At 53.9% G+C, this 22187-nt stretch overlaps 1 protein-coding gene across 7 annotated transcripts in view; it reads right to left on the reverse strand.

Annotated features, from left to right (window-relative positions):
• Positions 1-22187, reverse strand: part of ARHGEF10 (Rho guanine nucleotide exchange factor 10) — a 121484-nt gene that overhangs the window by 89604 nt on the left and 9693 nt on the right. For 3 of the 7 annotated variants that reach the window (XM_081046175.1, XM_081046176.1, XM_081046172.1), the window contains exons 1-2: positions 19438-19519; positions 2303-2373 (exon numbers count right to left, since the gene is read on the reverse strand). In XM_081046175.1, the coding sequence (XP_080902301.1) occupies positions 2303-2339 (37 nt within the window). In that variant the 5' untranslated portion in view covers positions 2340-2373; positions 19438-19519. Of the gene's footprint in view, positions 1-2302; positions 2374-17972; positions 18078-19437; positions 19520-22187 lie in introns of those variants that run through there. The other 4 variants (XM_081046177.1, XM_081046178.1, XM_081046173.1 and 1 more) reach the window with 4 other exon arrangements.

Raw genomic sequence — 22187 nt, forward strand, 5'->3', positions numbered from 1 at the left:
AGTGGCAGGCTGCCAAGCCCCACCAACAAGCAAGGGGACCCCCCAGCCAGGCCCCGCCCAGCCTCCTGTGGGCTCCAGGATGTCACTGGGGGGCAGCCAGGACGTCCCCAGAAGGAGGCCACTCCCGGGCGCCCCACCCGTGTCTGAGCTGAGTCCCCAGGCGTTTGGCAGCCGTGTGTACATGAGTCACGGTCACACGTACAATGGGTGACAACACGGCACGCGCACACACAGGTCCACAGAACGGAGCTGAGGGCCGGGAAACGAACCCGCAGCCACACACGCGCGCAGGCACATGGAGGGCGGGGGCCGCGCAGCCCCGCACAGCCCCGGTCACGCAGCACGAAACCTCGTTCGCTCCTCCTTCGCACCTCGCCCACCGCAGCCCCACGGCCGCCTGGCCCCGAGCGCCCTCACAGGCCACGCGCTGTGCCGGCTCACGCACCCACGGGAAGCGTCCCGCAGAGCTGTGTCTGGGGGAGGCCCTCCACCCGGCGAAGCCGCAGGGCACACCGTCCCCAGGGTCCTGTGGGCATTGCCTCCGTGACAGGGATGGGACAGGGCAAGCGGAGCTGGTCTCTTTGTCATTTGCAATTGAAACCACCAAAGCTGGACGTAGCCTGGAGACTCTAAAACCCAGTAACGTTTGCATGGACGAGGCAGCCGTGAGAGTGGCCGGGGACCAACCGTCCAAGCACCACAGGCCGTGGCCCCAGCAGGTGAGCTGACCAGCCGGAGGCGGCCCACGCAGGCAGCAGCAGGCCCCACAGCAGCCCCATGCTCACCCGGGGCTGCAGCTCCCGGGAAACTACAGGCGGACGCCAGCATCTTCTCTCCAACAACAGACTCTGGTCCCTCAGCCCGGAGCCGGTGCCACCAGCTGTTTCTGCAGGGGCCCCTCCCCCCGGCTTCTGCCCCCTCATCACCCCTGCTTGTGATTCTCGCAGCACAGGAGGACACGGCGTCCCTCTGTCCCTGACTGACCTGATGGCTGACACTGTGGGGTCACTTCCTGACCCCCGCAGTGAAGCAAGGGTCGCGCCTGTCCACTGGCAAAAATAACTCTCCAGATAAACACCCAAAAAAACGGTTTATTTGGGGTGGGACGGAGGAAAAAGTAACAAAGACCACCACTGCAGTGCGGGAACGCACACCTCCAACCCGGGGCTCCAACCAGCTTCCAGGTGAGGAAGGAAAAGATTGTCCGGTTCCTACATGGCGATTCTGTTTAGTAGCATCCCTCCCCCTGAAGTGACCACAAAGTCCACAGGAAGTCGGGGCTGGACAGTCCCCGGGGGCCCAGCTCCACCCGCCGTCCTCCCAGCTCCACGGTGAAGCATCCCAAGAAGTCACTTCAGTTTTATCACGACAGCGCCGTTCAGCTGGTGTAGGGTCTGGCCTTAGGACTGGAAACACACTGCCCAATAAGCACATAAAACCGAGGCGAGCTGGGCTGCCCGAGTTCACAGGGCGCCTCCGTTCCTCACGGCCTGGGAGCCTGAGACCTGGTCAGGCCGCACGGCTGGGCGGCCCAGCAGAAAGACAGCACAGAGGAGGCCAGACAGAGTCTTCCGCAGGCCCACACTTGCCCGGGCGGCCAGAAGCGTCTCTGCACCGCCTGCCTCATTTCCAGACTTGATGCCGCCGTCCTACAGTCTCTGGATCTGCAGGGGAAGGTGGGTCTGTCTGCACACGTGTGGCCACCCGACATCTGAGGTGACAGGAAACCCTGGAGCCGGCCCTGGGGACAGCTGGGGACCCCCTCATTTCCACTGGATGTGCCTGTGGGTACACCCCTGCCTCGGCCTCTCTAGCAGTGACAGCTCTGGGGAGGTGACAGCACAGGGCAGCGATGTGGCCCCTCCCTCACAGCCCTCACTGATGGAGCAGGACACACGTCCACCTTGTCTGCCTTTCCCTGAGAGCCCACGCAGAGGAAGGAAGCACGACAGAACCTTCCAGACTTGCAGCTGCCTGGAGAGGCCACAGAGCAGGAACGGGGCCAGCAGGGGCTCAGCCTCAGCCCAGTCCCTACAGTGGGAAGGCCAACTTTCTTTATCACGCCCGCCAACTGGGCTTCAGGGGACAGAGGGAGGCTCAGCCAGAACGCCTCTAAAGTGAGGGCAGCAGATCTCCACCTCCTCAGGTCTGCTGCGCTCAGACCCTGCCTTTCTGCCCCAGAGCAGCTCGCGTGCCATCATGGCCCAGTCACCGGCAGTCCCGTGATTCCAAGAGCATGGAGTCCCTGGAAAGAGACCCATCACCATCCCCGCTCGGGCTCCTCGCAAGGCACAGTCCTTACCTCGTGCAGTGGGGGCAGGTGGCTCTGGCGGGTCCATGCTTCAGCTCAGGAAGCCTCAGCCCCAGGAGCCCCTGCAGGAAGGAAACACAGACGGTCAGGGTCAACCCCACAGGGCGCTCTGGGGGCAGCTCCAGAAGGAGAGGCTGGTTCTCAGTCACAGCTGGAATTAAAGAACTGACCACCTAGGATGACAAGGCCCCTAGCGGAATGAAAGGAAACGCAGAGTCCAGTGTGCCCGGCCCCGGAGCCGCCCCCACCCTGGGAGACGCCGGCAGGACTTGACCTCTGCGGCCGGGCTCACAGGCCAGACCCCTCCCATCCAACACCCCCAGCCTCCTGCCTCGCGTCAGACCAGAGGCTGAGGGCAGACACAAGCACGTAAGTCCCCTGTTCTTTCTTCCTCTTCCTCCAACTAAAACTTTAGGTTTTGAATGAAGAATTGTTTGCCCAGGATAAGACCACACTGACCATTTTCTTAACCGACCTGGTCACGTGTCCCCGTATTTTCTCTCTTTTCTGCAGTTCTCATTTCCTTGCATGCTCTCAGGAAAACCCAGCCTGGGAGCAAGTGTGATTCCAGCTAAATCATAGAAGGTCCGTTCCCTGGTCCCGAGGAGGCCACCCCGTTAGCCAAGCTCCTGCCTGCCAGGGTTACACCATCAAGCCTGCCCTGGCTTCCCGCAGAATGACCCAGAAGCTGCACTCTTCAGAAGCACCCTTCCGGTTCTCCAGCGATCCCGAATGACGCATCGGGGAAAAGCACAAAGGAATGGGTGGGATGACAACGACAGCCAGCCCTCACCCGCCACAGGCCTGCCCTCACCCAGAGCCACCTCTCCACGTCCTCCAGTACGAGACGTCGCTGAAAGACCCAGCGGGGCAAGGCTGAGGACCCCTCAGCAGCACCCCAGGTTGCCAACCACCTGGGCAACCGCTTTAACAGAATTAACGGATGACTGCCTGCTTGGGCACTTCCGGGGACACAGCCAACCTGCTTCAGAACTGAGGGAGCCTCTTGGAAAACCTGCCATTGGGACAGAGCAGTGACAGCCCTCCACTCTCCCTGCTGTTCACCACTCACTTGGCCCCGTCACTTAGCACCTATGATCTCAGTTCACCACCACTCCTCACGACACACAGACACACACACACACACACACACACACACGCAGTTGAATGTCCTGGGGGTTTGTCACCAGCGGCCATGCTAACACCATTATCTCCATCAAAAGTCATCAAGTGGGTACTCTGACTACTTTCAAATGAAGACACAAGGCTTGGAGGGCTTATGACACCACCCAGAGGAGAGCCAGGGGCAGTATCTGTGCCAGGGGCAGTATCTGTCCCCCCCACTCCCTGCACACCTGGGCTTGGGCTCTGCTCCTCTCTGGCCCTCTGCTGGCTGCTGGGGGCCCCAGACACATGCTGTGACCCTCTGCACCGCCATCTCCACCGGGAAGGTGTGACAGTAGCACTGTAAAGGCTGCAGGCGTGAAATGACGGGCACAGGTACCGAGGATGGCACCGGCACACAGCAAACACGCAGTAATGCCAGCTGCTGGCCTCTGCATGGCCACTTCCACACAGCCTCCCTGCTCCAGAGTTGGTACGGACACACTTGGTGGTCCCAACACAGGATAAAGCAGTTTGTCCTCCTGGATAAAAAAACAGAGTTTCATTCCCCATTACAGACAGACAGGCTTAGACCCCAGCGGTCAGGAGGACAGGGTCAGGATCAGGACCCCACAGGGCCGGGGCCACTTGTAGTGGACGCCCCAGCGCTGCCAGTGACCTCACCCACAGGAAGAGAGCGACACTGGCTCTGAGGAAATAAGGACGGAACCTAAAACGGCTGTTGCCACTTCAGTCAGCAGACATTCCACCAACATCGAGTGTGTTGAACAAACATGTCAGTTCTTTCCGTGACAGAACACGACTCGTCCTAGTGTGAAGGAAATCACAATCAAGGCATGCACACGTGCAAACACACATGCACACATATGCACACATGCACATACAATGTATGCACACACGTGCACATGCACATGTACGACACACACATCCCACACGGGACAGGCTATGCTCAGCAGTGGCAGTCGTGCTTCCTCCCCGGTGGCTGGGCGTGCAGAGGCCACAGGAAGAACAGGATGTGGACCTCAGACGTGCACTGGCAGGGAGCATTTTCTCGGGGGCGCCATCCCCCAAGGAAGGAAATCCAAGCACTCAGACGTGTATTTATACACCTATGAGCGCTGGTGTGAATTTCATCTGAGCCAGGCCCGCAATGACACACTGCAAAATGCACCTAACAGATCAGTAACGCTGGAGGCTTTAGCTAACGCCCGTCAGGGAAGGAAACCCCAGGGGCCGGCCGCCCTCCCAGGCCAGCCAGGGCCCCAGGCGCGGGGGGATAGCACAGAGGAAAGGTCCCCCAGGAAGAGAAGATAACTGAATTCTGCAGCCTTCAGAGGAAACTGGTACGGACAGGCTACCTCCGTGTCACCTTACATTCCCACCACAGACCGGTGACTAGAAATGTTTTGTTCCCACATCTGCTCAGGACCATATGACAATGGGAACCCTGGGTGGTCAGTGGGGGCATCGGGCTGAGAGCAAAGGCCCCTCTGTGCTGAGCAGTGTGACCTCAGCATACGTCCTGTCCTGCGTGCACCAGGCAAGATCAGACCCGGCCTGGAGGAGACGTCCTTCCTGTCCGCAGACATGCTGGTCACGTGTCTGCAGGTTATTTGTTCCAGAACACGGTCGATCCACCAGCGTGCTGCCTCTCACAGCCACGTGGCTTTTTGTGTCTTAGAATTCTGTTTTCTGAACCGTAGTGTTTACTCATCTTCAGTCCTTCTTTAAACCACATCTTACGAATCTCACTAATGCTGTTTCTACTTAAAATGTAAGGAACAGTCAAACTACCTTCTCATTTTCCCACTGACAACATAGGGACACAACAGAAGCTTCAGGGGTCCTGCAGGTCACAGTCGCTCCGCTCACAGAGACCCTGCTGCCAGGGCGGCTCCGTGTTAGCCGGTCACCCTCACGCCAGTGCTGGCCCGCCGTCCGCTGTGTCGTGAGGGAGCCCGGAGCTCTAGGGCCAGCCCGCAGCTGTCACCACGTGGCAGAGCTGGGCCAAGCGGGGCCTCTGGTGCACGGTCTGTGTGCTGGGCTGTGTGTGACTGTCGGGTAGACAGGTGACAACGCTCACAGGCTGCTTTCTGCCCCAATCAGCGTCTGTGGGAAACTGCGCTCTGAGAAGCTGACACACAAACACTGGATCGTGCTTCTGGACTTCACGGCACAGCCGGCCCACGTCCTACACACGCGCATATGCTCACACCACGGGACAGCTCGGCAGCGCTCCCCCGGGCCATCAACCTGGAGCGCTGGCCTTGGGGTGTGCACACAGCGGACTCAGGATGGGTGGGAGGCCGCTGTGCCCAAGCCTGAGCCTGGGACAAAGGACAAGACCTGAGACGGGCGCAGGACACAGCTGCAGCCTGGGCCAGGCCGTCCTGCTCCTGTGTAAGCTTCCTAATAAAGGCCGTCAGCCTGCGCTCGCTCGGCTGTGGTTTTAGAGGAAAGGATGACACGGTGTCACCTGCCCTGCGGGAGGTTGCGGCTGCACGTTGCACGTCTCAGAGACCAGGATCCCGGAAACAACCCGACTCTTCCCTGCAATGCCATTTCCAGCTTTGGAGGCCATCTGCGTCAATTTGTAAGGACAGCTCTGGGGGTTGTGCAGGACAGCTCTGAGCAAGGGACCCGCGCGCAGCTCAGCGTGGTTCAGTGTGGTTCACGACCACAGAGCAGGCTGAGCTCTCGGCCAAGGCCCGTCCCACCAAGAAGCAGCAGAAAGGACTGAATCCACAGAGAAAGCACCCGGTGCCTGGTGCCCTCAGGGGCCATACCAGGTGACAAGGGACCCGGCACAGCACAGCTCCTCTTCCTCACTGCTCAGTGCTGCTAAGTGCGGCGTCCCACACGCCCATGGCACTGGGCTGGGCCCCCAACACCCACGGCCGGCCACCCCGCTGTGCTGCTCACGGAGGTGGGAGGCGGTGCCCCGCTCAGGTGTGTGCTGGTCCCACGTCCACAGGAAGGAGGGGTGGGGGGAGGAAGCACAGTCTCCCGTAGGACTTCCGGGCACTCCACTGCCTCGCCTGCTGTTCTGTGACCGCTGGGGCTTCAGCACCAGGTGTGGCAGTGACTGCGCAGCAGGTCCCTTGTAGGGACACTGGGGGGTCCTGCGTCTGGTACGTCTGACTGCATGACACTCTACTCACATCACACGGGGCCCACGCCGTGAGACCTCCTTCCCTCCGCTGCCCACTCCCGAAAAGAAAACAATAAAAGCAAAGCAAATGTATCCTGTGACAACAGCTACTGGGCACCATCCAGTCAGCAGCTGTTTCCAGCTCTTCTCCAAACAACAGTAGTCGACGCGCTGAGCTACCTGGGCAGGTGCGCTCACCTGACAGAGGCTGGGCCTGGAGCCTGCGGAACAGCCACTCAGCACAACGCAGCCTCCTCTGCTGCGATCCTCATAAACCAGCAGCACAGCCCCCGACCTTTCCCACCTGGGCAGTGTGTGTGTGCGTGCGTGTGAGCATGTGTGTACACGTGTGTGCCTGCCGCCCTCCTCCGTCCTGCGCACGCTGGATCTCCGCTCCAGGCTACAGGAAAGGTGTGTCCTGTGGAAAATGGCAGCGCTGGGCTGGCTGAAAGGAAATATCACCAGCCCCATTCAGGGCCTAGGGAGACAGACCCCTGGGGCATCCTGGGAAGGAGGGGCACCCCAGGGACTAGTGCTAGCCCTGGGGGGGTGGGACAATAACAGGATGGGACAGCAGCGAGAGGAGCAGAGGAGGGCGCAGGGAACTCTGATTTGGTTAAAAGTCTAAGGAATGAAGCCTCAGAGCACTGGACGGAGTATGGATAAGGACGGTCTGACCTGCCCCCACCCCCGCAGCCTGGGCACCTCCCTTCTCCCCCACACACTGCTTCCTCTCAGCCTGCTCCGGAGCTCACCAAGCTCCCTCCCCGGTCTCTGCACCCATCTGAAATGATTTTATCTGTATGTCTGTCTGCCTGTGTGTGCTGCCCTGTCCACCCCCCAGAAAACCCCTGACTCCAGGACAGGAGCACGTCACTACGTTGGGACAGAAGAAGGGAGAGAAGAGCAGTTCCGGCTCCGCCCCTCCAACTGTGCCCAACCCAGAGAAGACTGACTCAGGATGGGTGCAACCCTGAGCCCGCAGGCACTGCTCCCGACAAATGCGCCGCTGCCACCTGCGACACAGGGGTCCACAGAACCAGAATGCACGCAGGTGAGCTTCGGCTCCCAGCCAAACCACACTCTGCACATTTAGAAGTGAAAGAGCACCTGCTGGATTTTTGATGTAGGGCCCATAAATCAGGACTCAAACCCAGAACTGCACCTGACACATGGTCCACTTTCAAAGAACACTGTGGGAGAGAGGCAGGTGAGGGAGGGAGGATAGGGAAGGAGGAGAGAGGAAGGGGAGGGAGGGCAGAGGAAAGAGGAAAACGGTGGAAGGGAGAAGGGGGAGTGAGGGAGGAGAGGGAAGAGGGGGGACGAGGGGAGAGAAAGGAGGGAGGATGAGGAGGACAGCGGTCAGCTGCTGGCCGCACAGGAGCTCCAGGCAGCAGCAGACGCACTCCCCCTCCCCTCCCTACACATTCGCTTCCCACAGACTCAGCGGCCCCTGCCTTTTGGAGGCCCATCCACCCCAGCTCAGGCTCATGTCAGTAACACAGTGTCCTGCTGTGTCCCTTTGCAAGCCAGAGATCACAGCGGCCAAAAGCTTCCCCAGCACAGTGTTTTCCCTGGAGACCTCCGTCAGGAGGGCACGAACACAGGTGTCCACACTCAATCCGGTCAGAGAGTTTTTCCCAAAAACTCGAAACCACCCCCACAAAAGTACAGTCCTGCTCTGTCCCAGCCTCCCTGTGACTGCCACGTCATGCCCTGCCCTGTCCAAGGGCAGGTACAGAGCAGACCACAAATGGGTCAGCTCACGACGTGCCCAAGGAGGTGGGCAAGTCCACACGGAGGCGGGAGTAAAACCAAATCGTCCCAACAATCAGGGGAGGGGGTAGGAGGGCGCAGAGGGCAGGAAGCTCGCCATGCCAGTGACTTCATGCGACAGCCACCTCCAGCTTTCAGGAAGCATCCTCACAGGCAAGGTTACCGCCTCAGAACCGAGAAGGTGGGAAAACAGGCTGTAGTCTGACTCTGCCTTCCTTGCAGGGCACCTGCTGTGCCCCTGCGGGCGAGGTTGAGGGTGACAGGCCGAATTTGGGCAGGAGTTGGCAGGAGTTCCCTTCAGAGTGTAATGAAGTGCTCCCAGGGAGAAGGGAGGGCCCTGTGTCGTGTGACTAGGAAGTCAGAGCCAGATGGAGCCACTGGCCCCACAAAGCATGGGCCTTTCTCCCTCTCACCTCAGTCCAGGGGCAGCCCGGCCGCACTTGCTCCCTCCCTCCAGGTCGAGGTCCCTGGGTGCTGGAGCAGCCCACACACCCACCACTGGCTGGGGCCACCCCACGGCCCACTATAGGGGGTGTCCCAAGAGCACAGCAGTCACCTCCGCCCATAGCTGCTCCAGCTGCAGTGGAGGCAGGGACTCCCCAGGAGGAAGGAAGGAGCACAGAGCCAGGACACCGCTGGGCAGGCGCAGGGAAAGCCTCCAGGGCAAGGCCGAGGGGAGGGCGCCAGGCTGGACAGGGACCAGGGATGGAGGACGAGGTGGCACGTGGACCTGCCACCCGCCACCCCACCCCCGGCCAGGGCAGGGCCCTGCGCTTAGCTCACAGGGGACCCCCAGAAGGGTTTGCTCGGGACTGATGTGGCCAGAGCTGCCTTTTAAAGGTCTTGCTGGCTTCAGAGTGGACAGGGCATCGGCTGGATGGTGGGTGTGCCCAGGAGGATACAGGGAAGAGCCGGGGCTGTGACCAAGACGCCGATGAAGAGCAGGAGGCAGCCAGGAGAAGGCAGTGCTGACAACGTCCGGCGACTTCCGCGGGCTCCCCAGGAGTCCTTACCAAGCCCTCCTTTCATCAAGCTCCTTCGAGAAATTAGTCCCCGGCACCTAGGTTAGTTTCCATGTAGCTCACAGCTCACTGTCCCACCGCAGGTGCCCCCGTGTGCCCTCCAGTCTCCAGGCCTCCGCTCAACAGTCAGAAGGGCACCTCCAACGGAGGCAGGTTCCTGTGAGAGCCCCACCCCCTCGCCCCCGACACTCCACAGGGTCCTGAGACCAGCGGAAGGATGCGCACTGGAAGCCTCGATTCTGATCCCACGGTCCCGCTCATCACAGTTGCTGACCCGGGCTCCAGCCCATGCAGCACCCTTGTGAGAACAGAAAAGCCAGCCCTGCCACGTACAAGTCTGTGAGGACTGCTGCGTGAACGGCCTCCACGACAGCACCCAGCACCTCTAAGGACTGTCACCCTCCGGCTCACGGGACCGTGCCCGGTGCCTCAGCACTCACGCTCTGCCCTCAGCACAAGCCCCACCAGCCGACTCTTTCATCCAACGTCACCCTCTGGTTCTAATCCAGCCCTGAAGACGGCGTCACCGGCAGCCCTCCAAAGCCTGTGTGTTCTCTCACAAGCCCACTGAGTCTTAGAGTAGAGCAGGTGTGACAGACTGTCCAGACAGGAGGCCAGCAAGAAAACATCAGCCTTAAGCAACACGGTAGGCCAGGTGGACTCACACAGACACAGACAAAGCATTCTACCAAACGCAGCAGGACACACATTCTTCTCAAGTGCATGTGGAACATTCTCCAAGGCAGCTGACATGTTAGACCCCCAAAAAAGTCTTAATAAATGTAAGAAGACTGAAATCATATAGAGCATCTTTTCTGACCATAATAGAAGTCAATCACAAGAAGAAAATGGGAAAAGTCACAAATACGTGGAAATTAAACAACATGCTACTGAAAAGCCAATGGGTCAATGAAGAAATTCAAAAATACCTGAGACAAATACAAAATATCAAAGTCAAGGGATGCAGCAAAAGCAGTTCTAAGAAGGAGGGTCATAGTGATAAATGTCTAATCAAGAAACATCTCAAATGAACAACCTAATTTTACATCTCAAGGAACTAGAAAAGGAACAAATGAAAACCCAAAATCAGTGGGAGAGAGTAACAAACATCACAGTGGAAATAAATGAAATAGAGACTAAAAAGACAATAGAAAACATCAATGAAACTGAGAGCTGTTTTTTAAAAGATTAAAAAAAAATTACAAACTTTATCTAGACTCACCAAGAAAAGAGAAGAATCAAATGATTAAAGTCAGAAATTAAAGCGGAGCCATTACAACCGATATCACATAAATACAAAGGACGGTGAGAGGCGACAACAAACAATTACATACCCACGAACTGGACAACTTAAAAGAAATGGATAAATTCCTAGAAACAAACTACCTACGAAGACTGAATCATGAAAAACTAGAAAATCTGAACAGACCATTTATTGAGACTGAATCAGTAATCAAAAACCTCCCAAAAAAACAAAGTCTGGGAACAGACAGCTTCACTGCGGAGTCCTACCAAACATTTAAAGAAGAATGAACACCAATCATTCTCAAACTCTTCAAAAGGTAGAAGAGGAGAGAACACTTCCAAACTCATTTTACCAGGCCAGCATTACCCTGCTACCAAAACCAGACAAGGGTGTCACACAAAATAAAAATTACAGGCCAATATCCCTGATGAACATAGATGCAAAAATCCTCAGCAGAAAATTACCATATTTCCCCTAAAACAAGACCGGGCCTTATATTAATTTTGGCTCCAAGAGACTCATTAGGGCTTATGTTCACGAGATGTTATATTTTTTCATGTACAATCTTATTCAAGTACAGTCATGTCATCTTCTTCTGGAACATCGTCATAATGTACTAAATGCGTCCATCTGGCTGATGATCTTAACTGTGGCTTATTTTCGGGGAAACACAGTAGTAAACCACATTCAGCAGCACATTGAAAGGACCTAAGGATCACACCCCATAGTCAGTGGGATCTGTTCCGGGGATACGAGGTTGGTTCAATATCTGCAAACCAGTCACTGTGATATAGCACACTGACAAAATGAAGGATAAAAATCATATGATCATCTCAGTAGATGCAGAAAAAGCATCTGACAAAATTCAACACCCGTTCATGATAAAAACTCTCAACAAAGTGGGCATAGAGGGAACATACCTCAATATAACAAAGGCCATATTTGACAAGCCCACAGCTCACATACTCAGTGGGGAAAAGCTGAAAGTTTTTCCTAAGATCAGGAACAAGACTAGGAGCCCACTCTCGCTACTTTTCAGAGTAGACTATCAGAGTGGAGTACTGGAAGTCCTAGGCAGGGCAATTAAGCCAGGAAAAGAAACAAAGCACGACCAAATTGAAAGGAAGAAGTAAAACTGTCACTATTTGCCGATGACATATTATTATATTATATATAAAAAAACCTAAAGACTCCACCAAAAATATGTTGGAACTAACAAATGAATTAAGTTCCAGGTCACAAAATCAATATACAAAAATCTGTTGTGTTTTGATACACTAATAATGAAATATCAGAGAAATTAAGTAAATAACCCCTTTTACAACTGCGTCAAAAAAAAATCTAGGAATAAATTTAACTGAGGTGAAAAATCTCTATACTGAAAACTCTACAATACTGATGAAAGAAATTGAAGAACACAAATAAATTGAAAGGTATTTAATACTCATGGATTGGAAGAATTAATATTATTAAAATACCCACATACCAAAGGCAGTCTACAGATTCAATACAATCCCTATCAAAATTCCGATGGCATTTTTCACAGAAACAGAACAAACAATCCTAAAACGTGAATGGAACCACAAAAGCAATTTTGAAAAGAAAAACAAAGGGGGTGTGACCATGTTTCCTAATTCACACCATGTCACAAAGCTACAGTAATCAAAACAGCATGGGACTGGCATGAAAATAGACACAGAGATTAAGGGAACAGAATAGTGGGCCCAGAAATAAACCCACCCTTATATGGTCGATTCATTTCTGACAAAGGAGACAAGAATATCCAATGGGGACAGGACAGTCTCTCAATAAATGGTGCTAGAAAAACTTGATATCCACGTGCAAAAGAATGAAACTGGACCCGTCTTACACCTTACACAAAACTGAACTCAAATGGATTGAGGGCTTGAACGTAAACCTGAAACCATAAATCTAGAAGAAAACAGGTGGTAACCTCTTGGACATTGGTCTTGGTAATGTTTTTTGAATTTGACACCCAAAGCAAAGGCAGCAAAAGCAAAAATAGACAAGTGGGACGACATGAAACTAAAAAGCTTCTGCACAGAAAAGGAAACCAACAAGAAAATGAAAAGCCATCCTACCCAATGGCAGAAAACATTTGCAAATCATGCATCAGACAAGGGGTTAATGTCCAAATATATAAAGAACTCACACAACTCAACAGCAAACAAACACTCTAATGAATAGATGGGCAGGGGAGCTGAAGAGACATTTTTTCAAAGAGCACACACATATGACCAACAGGTACATGAGAAGATGCTCAACATCACTACTCATCAGGGAAATGCAAATCGCAGTGAGATGTCACCTCACACCTGTTAGAATGGCTAGTATAAGAAAAAGAAAAAGAAAGAAATAGCAGCACTGTGAGAATGTGGAGGAAAGGGGACCCTCAGGCACTGTTGGTGGGATTGCAAACTGGTGCAGACACTATGGAAAACAGTATGGAGGTTCCTTAAAAATTAAAAATAGGGCCGGCCCGGTGACTCAGGCAGTTAGAGCTCCATGCTCCTAACTCCAGGCTGCCGGTTCAATTCCCACATGGGCCAGTGGGCTCTCAACCACAAGGTTGCTGGTTCAATTCCTCAAGTCCCACAAGGGATGGTGGGCTGTGCCCCTTGCAACTAAGATTGAACTCGGCACCTTGAGTTGAGCTGCCTCCCGGATGGCTCAGTTGGTTGGAACGCGTCCCCTCAACCACAAGGTTGCCGGTTCGACTCCCTCAAGGGATGATGGGCTGTGCCCCCTGCAACTAGCAACAGCAACTGGACCTGGAGCTGAGCAGCGCCCTCCACAACTAAGACTGAAAGGACAACAACTTGAAGCTGAACGGTACCCTCCACAACTAAGATTGAAAGGACAACAACTTGACTTGGAAAAAAAGTCCTGGAAATACACACTGTTCCCCAAAAAAGTCCTGTTTCCCTTCCCCAATAAAGTCTTTTTTAAAAAAATCTTAAAAAAAAAAATTATAAATAGAACGACCTTATGACCCAGCAATTCCACTTCAAGGTATTTATCTGAAGAAAATGGAATCGCTATGTCAAAAACATAACTGCACCCCATGTTCACTGCAGCAAGACACAGAGGCAGCCTAGATGACCGTGGATGGGTACAGAAGAAGTGGTCCATGTGGACAACGGAATGTTAGTCGTCACAACAAAACACAGTCCTGCCATTTGCGATGGAGGGACCTGGCGGGCATTGTACTGAGACCAGTCAGACAGAAAGACAAATACTACATGATCTCACTTACATGTGGGATCTAAAAACAAACAAAACGGAGCTCACAGACACAGAGAACAAACTGGTGGCTGCCAGAGGCCAGGGGAGGGGCCAAAGGAACAAACCCCCCTTCTACAGCCAGGTCCTGGAACAGAAGGGGCAGCAATGACCACAGCTGACCACGCTGTGTGGCAAACACCAGAGTTGCTCAGAGAGTAGATCGTAAGTGTCCTCCCAGACAGGACACGTCCCCGGCTGACGGGAAAGGGCCTCTCCTCAGAACGTGTAGACGGAGCCCTGCTCCCGACCAGAACCATCCTGCTTCCACCTCCTCAGGACAAAACTAAACTGGAGCCATCCTCAGTCCTTCCTTTCTCTCATTCTCACGTCTGACCCGTCAGCAAACTTGTCAGCTCCACCTTCGAATCTAACCCGAACGTGATCAGCCGCCCCGCTGTCCCTCCAGAGCCCGGTCCACACGGCCACTCTCTCAGCCTAAGCTACTGGAAAAGCCACGCGGTGGCCTCCCTGCCTCCCTCCTAGCCCCTCTGGGACCTGCTTGTTCTCAGTACCACAGCCAGGCCTGCTGCCCACAAGAAACGAGTGTCAGGTCTGCTCGCAGGCGTACCACGGTTCCTGCCAGTCTGTTCCCTCCTTGAGGTCCCGCGACTGTCTCCATCCCTCCAGCCATGCGTCCGCTTGCTGCCCAATTACACCTGCACAGCCCTGCCTGCCCTGGGCCTTCACACACGCTGTCCCTTCTGCCCAGAATGCGACTTCCCTGGATATCTCTCACCTTCTGTCCATCTCTACTCACCTGTGACCTTCCTAGTGGGGCCTGACCTGGCTGCCTAGGCAGCTGCCTCTCGCAGCGCAGCACGCAGCCTGCATCCCGTCCATCTCCCCACACTCTCACCATCATCTAAGCACCAGCTGCTTCTCTGTGACCATCTGCCCTGGACATCAGGACGGGAGCCCCAAGGACAAGGACTCGTCTGGGAAGGTCACTGCCTCGTCCTGGTCTCAGTGCTTGGCACCCAGTAGACGTTCACTGTATACTGTCAAGTTTAGAAACCATTTCCCGATGTGTCCGTGCCCTGTCACTACTTGTCACATGACCACACATTTCTTTCCTATCTGTGAAGAGGGTGTACCTAAGTTATTTAAAAGTATGAAAACTTGATTTTAAAAATGGAGGAGAACAAAATGACACTGAAAGCATTTCTCAGGGAGAAACTGAAGCCTAAAATGATGGTGTGAATGTTGAACCCGTTAGCTTCCTGATCCGGAGCTCCAGGGAGAAGTTGTCCGGTAACCCGTCCACAGCCGGGAGGCAGATGCTGGCTCGTGCACCAAACAGGTGCACGCCACCTCGGCCTGGGAGCCACCCCAGGAACAGTGCCAGAAACGGGAAGCCCCCCGTGATTCCAGGTGGGCACCTGGCCCCTTCCTTCCCGGAGCGCACCTCTCTTCTCCCACAGCCCAGACAAGACGCCTTCCAAGCCCCCAGCCTCCTCCTACTGAGAGACAGATCTCACCTTGCTCCCCTACCTGCAATTCATTTCCCAGACACTTCTGTAGGGCCAATGCGGCACCTTCCATTCTTTCTGTGAAATCACGTGAGCCGAGCCCTCCCTAAAGGGTCCTTCCTCCAGGACGGACAGCCCCTGGCAGCAGGCCTGCTCTGCCTGCACTCTCCACTCCAGACCAACTTTGTACCTGGCTTGGACACACGTGTCCACGCAGTCCTTGGAACCTCTAGCCTGGCCTCAGGTGCCAGCTTCCCCATAAAGTGACGCCTTCTACACGACACAGGACAGAAGCTTCGAGAGGGGGCATTGCTCTGCAAGGCGGCTCTGCAGAAGTGCTTCTGCTGGCTGAATCACAGAACCCACGCCTGTCACGTTGGCCGAAGCTTCTCTGAGAAGCAAGCAGCCCTGGGGACGTGAAGCAATGCCCCGTGGGCGCTGCCCACCACTGTGCTGAGTCAGCGCCAGAACAAAACACGAATCAACTTTCTTATCACTGCTGCCACAGGAAAGGGCTGCCAGCCTAGGAGGAGAGCCCCGTTCTGGGAGGAACACGCCGCCTCCCCCACACAGCCGCCTCCCCCACACAGCCACCTCCCAGCTGCCGGATCCAACCGGCCAGGCCAGGCTGAGACCTGCAGCGCGACAGTAAGAAGACACACGGAATCCTTTCTGCCAGAGCTCAGGCTTAGGAGCAAAGGCAGCGGCTGGCAAATGGGATCCTCATTGACTCCCCACTTCCCGGCTTGCGTCTACACTGGCCCCACAGGCCCAACCCCGACCACCCAGCACATGCCCTACACTTTCAGGCCTCTTGGATGCTGAAGGACGGCTGAGCCTGACCCCATCAGGGTCCAGCCAAGGGACTGCACTGGAAATGGACCACACCCTTCCGAGGACCTAGGCCTTGAACCCCCAGCTTCACACGATCACTCAAGTGGGCATGAGCGCTGCATTACCAGAAATACTATTTCACGTCAGTTTTCCCATGTTCCTGCACGTCAGAAACCAGGCTGAAGTCACCTCTGTGTTTTCCCATCAGAGAATTAAGGCGAATGAAAGAATAAAACAGTAAGTGTGCATAGCACACTTCCACCAAAACGTAATTCCTTGGCCTTTCTTGTACAGTCAGCTCTTAATTATCCAAACCAATGAGAGAGAACACAAGTTAAAAAATCATATATGTATGTGATTTGGAGTTCAAATGTCCACATTGCTTTCTTTAAAAATAATAGCAATGACTCCCAAGGGTAAAGGTCTGCTCCCCACAGCCAGATAACAGGCCTGCGGCCCAATCAGAACAGGAGCTCCCCTCAGCCCTGCCTGCACCCTAGGGGGTCCTGACACCTAGCTACCGGGAGTTTTCAGTGTAGAGTATCCAGGTGTCTTCAACCACTCCTTTGTGTTCTTCACACATTCCCCACTTCAAGAGTCAAGACTTTGGAGCCTGGAGTGTGCCACCAGGTAGCCAGCTCGTTTCCATAGAAACACGAAGGCTCAAGGCCCGATGGGAACAGTGTAACACACAGCCTTCTCCACTTCTGCCTCTCACACAGCCACCCCATGGCTGTGACAGCCTTGACACTCTTTAAAAAGTAACTCCTAGTATCAGAAGGTGGTTCATGGAAAAGTTTTAACCTAAAATCATTTTTATATTTTAAGTCTTTCATACACTGTTTAATAAAAATATAAAACATCAACAACCCCCAAATCGCCCTTCCTACTAGCAGGTACGCATTACTTTAAGTACATGAAGAAGAACAGGAAACAAAAGAATAACACTCATGCCGGTGACTGATCATGTTATCATCCAGAGGTTTTGAGAATTCACACACAAAAGCAAATACAGAAGTGAAAACAAACTTTTAAGCCTGGCAATTCTGGAAAGGCTGAACTGGGGCTGGAATGAGGGGTGTGATGGCAGGGGGGGAGGAGCAGAGAGGGTCCTACGCCATTGCAGCACCTGTGCCTTATCTGTCCCAGGCAGGGCCCACTCAAGGCCACCACCTGTCAGACAGGTGGCTCATAGCCACCCTGAGATGGCCCTGTCCCACAGCCCCACAGAAGCGTCAGGGCTCATCCCTGGGACCTTGTCAAGATTCCCTAGACTCAGAATTGCCCTCAGTACTGCAATGCCCCTCGTTCTTTCCAAATTTCACTGCCGGAAGGCTTAACTGAGAGCTGCGACTCACCCTATCGCATGAGTGTGTGACACCTGTGTTCCCTCCTGTCCTGTTTCACTCCACTTACCTTTCTACCTGTGCCAACTGTGAGTAACACGAACTAAACACTCACATGCTCTGAACAGCTAGAGATCTGCATTTTCGTTGTAGCCTTTCTGTCAGGTCTCGTGCAATGAAAAAATAACGGATCACACAACTGGGGGCTCTAATTTTTCAGGATAAAGATTTTTGAAACTGTCACACAGCAGAAGAACACCAATCACAGCGTGTGTGTACTCTGCTCTAGCTCATGCAGCACATTTTAGCTCAAAGCACATTTTAATATAGCTGCGTTCCAGCAGTTTCTAGAGTAAGCTGAAGTTCTGCAGGATAACCTGACTCACCCGAGGGGGACTGTTCCAGAACACATCCCAGGGCTCCCAGGCCCCTCACACAGAGGCCTCTGCCCAGAATTCCCAGAGTTTTCTTCTAAATTCACCAGAAAACCACTGCGGAGAAAACGTGAACGGCAAAATATCAAGATGATGAAATTGGTAAAACTAGAAAGTCAAGCTCAACTTTTAAAAAGCTGTTCTGAATTTCACCTCTTCCCTAATTGTCTGTAACTCCTTTGGAGATGCTAATCAACTGTGAAACAGCACCTGAGACCAATGACCTTTCTTGTTGACAAGAAATCATGGAAGTCTGTATCTGCTGTGTACCTAACTGCAGACGTTGGCCACTAACTCATGTCCCAGGGCCAATCAAATAAACGCTGTGAGAGCTCAGGGGGCAAATTCTATTTTTAAACCACACAAACAGTAAATCTCACCTTTCTTTTCTAATAAAACTTATTTCCTATAAAAGATGTTCAAAATATATGCTTAAGCAATATATGAACGGTGAAAATGTTCTCTTGCGATGTTGTACCTGGAAGGAAGTATTAACTCCTGCACAAAATCCAGACTAGTGACAGCTACTTAACTTACTTTGGGGCTCAACTAAGGAAAAGAGTAAAAGCCCATTGCACTTTGAGTTAAAGAGAATTTTTACCTGTAGCAAAAGTTAGTAATTGAAATGAATATTACATTCCACCAAATACGTCTGCTCCTTTCTCAGAAGATTCTATCCGAGGTATTAAAAGCCAAGGCATTCACTCGGATGGCTACAAGGCTGGAGGGTCCCACAGCGGGGAGAAGTGCCCCCAGGTGGGATGAGCCAGGCACCAGCTGACAGTGGCCAGGTTTCCTCTGCAGAGGCAGGTTCCGGTGAGGGAACCCCACACGGTTTCTGAAAGCGGTGGTTACCTCCATCCTACACTGGGCCAAGGACTTTTGCCTTTATCGAAAACATAAATTAGGCTTCCCACAAAAACACAACTCATTCCTCATGCAACTTCAGCGGGATCGGGTTAACTCCAGCCTCCAGACCCTATTTGGGGGTGCACCCTGCACATTGCTGACTCTCCTCGGAGTCTCGACCCCATCACCGTCATCCCCGGGGGACAAGGGCACCCCACTGAAAATGGGGGGCTGCTCTCAGGGCCTGACTGAATCCTGTCACTGTCTACGCCTGGGCCAACAGGGGCCACGTCGCGGGAGCGGGGCGGCTGCTCGTGGCCCCGTTACCTGCACTATCTGGGGCAGGACCATGGGACCCGCTAAAGTTGGGGACCTGCTCGCAGCTTCGTTACCTGCACCGTCTGTGCCCGGGGGCAGGGGGCACACCGCTCAGGTTGGGAGCTACTCGCGGACCCAGTCCCCAGGAGAAGGGGGCACCTCGCTGAAGTTGGGGGGCTGCCCCGGGCCCGCGCTCACCCGGCGGGGACCCCCGCTTCTCCCCCACCCTCACCCCCCGGCCCGCACTCACCCCGCGGGGACCACAGCCGCCGTCCCTCCGAGCGCCCCTCTCCCCGCCCCGCGTCCGCCGCCCAGGGATGCTCTCCGGCCCCGCCCACGGAGAGGCGGCTCCACCCCCACCTCCGGATAGGCCGGGCCGGGCCGTACAAGGAGCCCATTGGCTGCAAAGCCTGCTCGTTCCTCGGCCACGCCCCACCCTCGCGCCCGCGCATTCCTGCGAGGCCACGTGGCCGCCCGCCGGGCCCCCGCCTCTGCCCACAGGCCCTCCGGCCGCGCACGCGTGGGCAGGGAGCGCGCGCACAGCCCGCGAGCACGGTCCTGCCCTGCCGAGCCCCCCCGCCGAGCGGCTCCGGGCGGGCGGCGGGGGACCCGCCCCGAGCACCCGCCCGCCCGCGGGGCCTCCCCGGCGCCGCACAAGGTCAGCTGCCCTCGGCCCCGCCACGTCTCGGGCGTCGGGGATCGAACCGACTTCACACTTGGCCGAGGCAGTTTGTAAAGCGTGCCTGTGCCCGGAAGTACTCGTTTTTCCCGGTACCTTTCCAGGGAACATCAGCGCTAGAACTGCGTAGCTCACAAGAGCTAAGAGGCCGGGTCGGAGGCGAGAGCTCCCCCGGGGTCTGTGCCCGCAGCGTGTGCGCCTGGCTTCGTCCCGCACAGAAGCAGGTGTGCGGGGTCCGGGAGGGACAGCCGGCTGCCCTCTTGTGCCCAGGGGCGCTGATTTGTTTTGTAATGTAAAACGGACACAAAGTGTTGTGATAGTTACTACAAAGGGAGAGACGTTAGACAAAAGCATTTTTAACAAGAATACAAAGAAACCAAAATGGCAACTAAACAATGTTCCATGTTCCTGGGTCAACACAATTAACAGACGGAGCCACAGATGCTAGGCCCCTCTCCCTTCTGCCCACATCTCTAATCTAGAAGTTATTTAAAATCAGAATTGTAGAGATCGCTAGTCCTCTTCACTTGGCTTATAGAATAAATACAAAATAGCTGCATGTCACAAAACTCATTTAAACATTAAGCACTTAAAGATCCCATACTCTATACAAGTTCTTTCCTGCAAATGTTGACTAATGTAAATCATAGCTAACATATCAAGGTTAGGAAATAAATAGTAGCTATGGTTACCTTTTAGCAACACTTAACTATTAGCATTTGCTCATTTTATAGAAATGGACAGAGCTACTTTTGAATACTATTTCAGACCTGCCTTAACAGCACACAGCAAAAATACTAGAGCGTGAATCAATTAGGAAAGATGTTTCCTCTCAGTGACTTTAATATCAGAAAAATTATTTCTGTCTCTACTCCTAGGGTTCTTTGAGTATCTTATTCTAAGATCTACCCAGACAATCATCTTAATGGCATGGTCAGCAACACTAAAAAAGGTGAACAGAACTCATTCCAGTTTGCCACACCAGAAAATCCTGGTACTTGTTAGTTTTCTGATCAGGCAGAGCAGAAATAAGAAAATACCTGGAATACCGGTATGGATTCAGCAAGGGATCGAGAGTGAATTTGGGGGATCCTATTTTGGTTTCTGACACTTACAAAATCGTGTGTGACTTATACACATCTCCGAGCTTCCACCTATCCATCTAGAAAATGTGACTAATAATATCTAGATCATACATAAATGTAAAAGGGAGAAGTATCTGAACAACCCACTGTAGTGCCTGGCCAGAGCAAGTGATCAGTGAGCCGTAATAATAATTGGGGCCCATCTTTTTTTCTTCTCAGAAGAAAACATATTGAATCAATATTTCTAATAAATGGCTCACATATTCGTGTTCAAAAACTAAGATCAAGAAGCTGCTATTGTGTGGCCACTTTTTACCATGAAGTCGTGTCATTTTTGGACCTGTGGTACCATCATGACTACAAGCACAGAGTGCGGGTTCCACATTTCCACAATGGTCGGATTGAGTCCCCAGGCTCAGGGCCACAAAGGACCAGGACCGCTGGGTGGGACCACAGGGCAATATCGCCAGGTGGGGCTGGGGCCCAAAGGACTCTGATTGGTTTATTCAAGTGCTCTTCACAGCTGTATCACCATTCTCTGCAAACCCTGATGTGGCCCAAGTTGGGAATTTCCATTCTGATTCCCTTTGACCCATGAGATATTTAGAAAAATGAGGTTCAATTTTCAAACATTTGGGGGATTCTGGTTTTCTTGTTGTTACAACTATGGCTTGAGTCTAGACAGTCTGGTGAGCCGGCTTCAATCCCTTGAAAGTCTTCCCTGAAAAAAGAAGTTCTCCAGTGGAAGGGAGAGTCCCCTGGAGCCTGAACTGCAGCCCCCCACCTCGGCCTCCCCTCCTCCCGGCCTGCCTTGCTCCCAGACTGCCTAGGCAGCCCCCATACCTCATAGCCAATTCCTCACAATGAATCTTACTGTCTGCTAGTGCTTGCGTTTCTCTGCGGCCCTGGCTGGTCGCCCTAGAATTGAGATGACACCCTTAAAGAAAGAGCATGGCTCACAGATGTGTGAACTCCACAGGCGGCATTGCCCAGCGTGCACAACAGGCTGTGGAACATGACATCCGGTCAGGTCTCTGCTGACCGGCGAGCTGGGAAAACTTGGACAAGTCACTTCCTACATGAGCCTCAAGCTCTCACTGTAAACAACCTTCATGACAGTCCCAGCTCGGTGCCCTTGGTGTGAAGTGTACGTGCACTAGGGGCACACACTGCCTGGCACTCGATGCACAGCAAGTTGGAGTGTCCGCTAACGTCATGCCAGGGATCAAGGGACTG

Source organism: Rhinolophus hipposideros, assembly GCF_964194185.1.
Source record: "Rhinolophus hipposideros genome assembly, chromosome: 4".
Taxonomy (NCBI): domain Eukaryota; kingdom Metazoa; phylum Chordata; class Mammalia; order Chiroptera; family Rhinolophidae; genus Rhinolophus; species Rhinolophus hipposideros.